This window comes from Strix aluco, chromosome 6 (genome assembly GCF_031877795.1).
Source record: "Strix aluco isolate bStrAlu1 chromosome 6, bStrAlu1.hap1, whole genome shotgun sequence".
NCBI lineage: Eukaryota > Metazoa > Chordata > Aves > Strigiformes > Strigidae > Strix > Strix aluco.
Window position 1 is genome coordinate 29,958,148 of NC_133936.1, and position 5,371 is coordinate 29,963,518.

Genomic DNA, 5,371 nt, shown 5'->3' on the forward strand with positions numbered 1-5,371 from the left:
CAAATAAGAGTTTGATATCATATGGATTTGAGGATGATTAAGAAATTCTAACACACACTTCTGCTGCACAGAGTAACGCAACTCCACTAGTATTTATATTCATACATGCAAAAAAGCATACACAGCTCTTTAAAGAGCAGAGAAACAATTATCAACCTCTGAAGTGCCTTCCATATCATTTAAGATACCAACCAGGGCTTTGTTCCTGCATCTAACAGTGAGAAGTTTTTCAGCTTCTTTTGGTTTTGTTACATTTCAGTGACACAATGGACCTTGGGAGCAGAGGAAGAATCCACTGCAACATGAGACTTACCTGCACTCTGCTAATCATGGGAGTGTTCTGCGTGACACCTTTCCTCTGCCACGGCCAAACTGATCCACTAGCTCTTGGGCGAGCAGACCCCCAGTGTTGGGAATCCTCATCAGCTGTCTTACTGGAAATGAGGAAGCCTCGCATTTCTGACTCTGTCAGTGGCTTTTGGGACTTCATGATCTTCCTGAAATCATCAGAAAACTTGAAACATGGGGCTCTGTTCTGGGACCTGGCTCAGCTCTTCTGGGATATCTATGTGGACTGCGTGCTCTCCAGAACCCATGGCCTAGGGAGAAGGCAGCTAGCAGAAGCTGAACAGAAGATTGCTACTCTCCATTCTCAGTTCACAGGGAGAAACCAAGGTTACTACTCCTTTAATACATGTCTCATAGGCAATAACTAGAGTCTAGTAGGAAAGAAGAGAGATACAGGCTTATTGTGTTATGTGGTAATAGTACAAAAACAGAGGACAGTGCTGCACAACCACCCCCCACGCCAGTACTGAGCTGTGCTTATGTTCAAAGTGATCTCAGTAAAAATTTGACCTCCAAATAACCTGAAATCTAATGGCAGCTTTTAAATTTCAGTTTGGTAGGGGAGGAAGGGCAGCAGAAAGTGAAACATAGGAGGATTCAAACAAAGAAGGCAGCTCAGCAACTGAACATACAAAGATACTCTTCCACACCAGCATTTTTACCACTATTGTGCCATGGAAAGGCTAGTTCTGAATTCCTCATTCCAAGAGGTGCACCACCCCAGGAGTGCGTCACACTGGTGCTGCTGGGAAAAGTGGCAGTCTTTCAGCAGAAGAATAAGGCTATGTTTACTTGCCATCTAGTAGTCAACCACTAGATACTTCTTATTTCCATACTGGTAACTTTGCCCAACACACAATGGAAACAGACCTAGGACTCAGATGCATGCAGGCTTTCAGACACAGCTACAGCTTCAGGAGGAAGACCACCACCTATGATGAAATCCCTGATCTCCTGGTTCCCAGCCCCGTTCAGAATCCCCAGGCTTAAAATGTCTCCACATATGGTAAGGTGAGAGCTGGCACCTTGCAGCAGGATCTGCAAAAGGTAGTATGTCACTTAGCCTCCCCGTTCCCAGCAGGAAGATACAGCATAGCTTTTCCTAAATCTCAGTCCCTTCCAAGGCTTCAGTTCTGATCCTGCTACCAACAGATACATTCTTCCTCTGAGAATGTCCACTTTCAGAAAAGGGCAGGTGCTGTGACTTGGTGGAGGGGTGAAAGTGCTGCTGCTGCCGCTGCCACCACCACCACCAATGTAGTGCATTGGGCCCACAGGGAGAAGGCAGAACTGCCTTTCCACTTGAATGGATTCAGACCCTTATCTCCACTTACTAGATCAGTCTTATTTATTAAGATATTTGGAGGGAATGTCCATGGAATAGTGAAGAACCTCTCCAGGCGTCCATTAGAGTGTCTCTAAAACAAGGGACTTGAACTCAGGATTCTTCCACCCCAAGGATACTATACCACTGGATAGTCCAGCTCTTGCCCACAAACCTTAAACCTTAAATGTTTTGTGTATTGAAAGATAGGATTTGAGATAGGAAGGATTGAGAGGTCCTTACCCCCATTACCTACAGTATCGTAGTCATTAGGCTAGGAGATAGGAGTTGTGTTTGAATCAGACTGAAGAACTCACACACACAGGGCCACTTTCTAAATGCTGAGCCAAACAACCACTATCTGCATTTTAAAAGCAAGGAGTGGATCCTATCCTGCTCTGCAAAGAATCTGAGCTACCACGTAGCTCTGAGATCTTTACTGTTTTGATTCCTGCTGATGGCAGGCAACACAGAACTCCTTTCTGGTTCCCAAGTGGCCTTAGAGATCACAAAGGCAACAAGTTGCTCAGTCCTGACCAGACTGATGCACTTTTGGGTGCAAACAGAATGCAGCTTTAGACACATGAGGCAGTAGTCCTGTCAAAAACTGACATGCCCACCAGGCTAAAGCACCAGATGAATTTTTGTTTTCAGGATTGCAGCTTTGAATATCACTAAATTCCTCCTTAGCCTTTTGTTTACATCTGTCTCTTCATGTCTATATCACACTGTGATTTTCCTAAACAAAGCCCTTTTGTTCCAGTCAAGATTAAAAGTCTGATGTATTTTTAAGAATCAAATTATGGGTTTTGTGATTAATACTGACTTTTGTTTACTCCTATACTGAGAGATTTTAAGCACTACTAAGCATTCACACTTTAAGACAAAGATTCCTCTCCTTTTCCTTTTACCTCTGTTTTATGAACTGTAATCAGTTAATCTGGTTTCTCTGTACAATTGATTAACATCAGTCAGTAGCAGGCAGCCTATAGCAGTGACAGCCTAAATTTTATTTTTTGGAGGAGCTAACCTCGCATCTAAGTCTCCCAGTTTCTTAACAAAGCCAGGTCTTTTAATCTTTGTAACCCTCAACCCTACTGCCTGGCTTCATCAGTGAAAGCAGAAATCAATTGTTAATAATTGCAGATAGAAATCACATCCTAGCGAATGATGAGTAATAGAATTACCACTTCTTATGTGTAAAGAGATGTACAAGCCTGTTTTCTTAGCCCAAAGAGCAGCACTAAAGCGTTTAAATGACCTTGTGTACTTCACGTCTACATGGGTGTGGGTATGAACACCTTTTCAGTAGGCTTGTTCTACAAGTTAAACAATAAAGCAAGACTTTTTGCTTTACACTATTACTTTTCCAACTGTTGATAACATCTTTATTGCGCCACACTGAAGTTTTTCATCGTATTCCTCTTAAATATTCACAATTTCAATTTGGTTGTGGTTTTTTTAATTGCAAACAGGATCATAAATCAGGAGCAATCTTTAAGCTGCATTCACTGTAGTTCCTTAAAGATATAACTGAATTAGAAAAGCAAGACAGAGATCTAGCCTTGGTACAGAAATGCTGATGTTAAAGTGTTATTATTCTAGTGTCAGATTTCAGAACTAAAGGATAAATCCCATGAAGTCATTGTGGAAACTGAGTATCAGAAAGTGAGCTTTACTAAGAAAAAACCCAGAAAAGCCCTTCAAGCCAAAAAAACCTAGTGAAGGTCTTGGTAAAGACTTCTCAGTACTGAGCAGAGCTACTTCATTGCATCTAAGAAGCACTTCCACAGTTTCCCATACTTCGCCCTCCTGTGAAACAAATCTGTCTGGGTGTACACCAAGGCAGTAGTTGAAGTGGCCCAGGTCCAGATTTATGGGTTCAAACACCATTTTCTGAACTGATCTAGTCCTGCCAGGCTCCTGAATGTAGTTACTAACAGGTCTGAAGATACTCTTCAAACTACGCAATCCATGAAAAGCACAACAAAATCAGAATAGCTGTATATGAGTTATCTGACAAACTGCCTTCATCCAGCTAACATCCTAAATAATCCAGCAGCATTTCAACTTCCCTAGATATCCTGCAGAGAAGCATCAGCTTTAAACTGAGACAAGTAGAGAGAGTCCTTTACAGTCACCTGGCAAAGGCATCTTTAGTAACTCATCCCTTTCTCCTAACAAAACCCAAACACTATGAAAAAGCAGGTTTTATAAAAACATTTCCAATATATTACAACACTGGAGCTAAATACATTATAGTTGTGACAACTCTTAATAAACCAAAATAAGACTTAAGAACCACAGGGAAAGCATAACTTTTGTACTCACTGCAAATCTTCCTGAAGAACAGCTGTACAAGAAGATCCTCCTCAAGAAACCACATAGCACATCCCCACTATAAACATTTGAAGAATACAAACGCAGAAACATCTCTATTCCTTTTCTGCCCCTTTTCTCCTCTCCCAGAAGTTCCCCTGCTGCCTCTCCACCCAGAGTGGCCACAGCTGTGCACACCCCCTCACAGGTGCTGGTAACTGAGCTCAGATCAGCCCTTGCACCTGGCCTAAGACACACACAACTTGCTGTCCCATCCCTAGGGGGCTAGGGAGGGTAGTGGTGCAAAGGCAGTTGTATTATGTGTTTGAAGTATGGTAAATAAACAAGTACTGTGTTAACCAGTTACTTTATCAGAACAAATGTGTCTAAAAGAAATAAAGCCAATCTGCTGGCTTTTAGAGATCATTGCAAAGAAAATGTTCCATAGCTCCTCAAGGAAATAACAAATGCACTACTAAACAGAGGGAGAGATCTCATCTGCTGTGCAGGGAGGTTGATGACAAGCTGGTGAGTCAGTAAGACTGTGAGCGGACTCGAGTGCTTTGACTCTGCTACTTACAAGTGGAATAGTTTTATAGGAATACTGTAGGAAAAGGTCCATGCTGGGGGAAAAGATCAAAGTACTTGTCACTAAAAGGCAACTTGTAAATGGAGGGATATGGCTATTGCCAAAACAAGAGGTTTTGGGGCAATGCTGATAAAATGGGGACCAACAGCAGCAAAAGATGGAGGAAACATAGATGTGGGAAACTGAGTATTCAGCTGCTCTTTGCTGTTTGGAAATTGATTACTTATATGCATTTTCATGTCACTTTTCAGGGATATTTTCTCATATTCAGAGGTCACCAGTTCTGAAGAAGAAAGACTCATTTGAAGATTTAACAAATATCCACATGGATAAGAGTAGATCTACATTACTTGGAAGAATCACTGGAGAGCTAGGGAAAAAGAAAAAATGACACATTTAGTCCAAGATCTTGATTTGTAGATTTTTTTTAACTACTTCTCTTTAATTTTTGCATTTTAATCCTCACTGATGTCAATTTACATGGTGGAAGAAGGTCTATAACTATGAGCACTGTATGTCTGATAAACTTGGACTTGTGGGATTTTTTAATTACCTATTAATACAGTCTCCTTAATAAACTGCATGATTTATAAGCAGTTGCCTACTTTAATCTGTGTGTATGTCAGACTTTTTGTAATGCATGTGGCCTATTCAAACTATTGTCTTTTGGGTGCCAAAACAGGAAATAACTGATCCTACAATAAGGCATAGACAAGCAGAACAGGAAGTGCGAAAAACCTCCACTGACTCCAAGGCAGGGTTAGAGTTGAGAGGGTGATGTTTAATTGTAT

The 5,371-nt window shown here is 41.4% G+C and overlaps 1 protein-coding gene across 1 annotated transcript; it reads left to right on the forward strand.

The window, feature by feature from the left end:
- The first annotated feature begins 266 nt into the window (after positions 1–266).
- FAM237A (family with sequence similarity 237 member A) lies at positions 267–4,971 on the forward strand. The gene is made up of 2 exons (XM_074828311.1): positions 267–675; positions 4,832–4,971. The coding sequence occupies exons 1-2, from the start codon at positions 267–269 to the stop codon at positions 4,969–4,971; spliced, it is 549 nt and encodes a 182-aa protein (XP_074684412.1).
- The last annotated feature ends 400 nt before the right edge of the window (positions 4,972–5,371 follow it).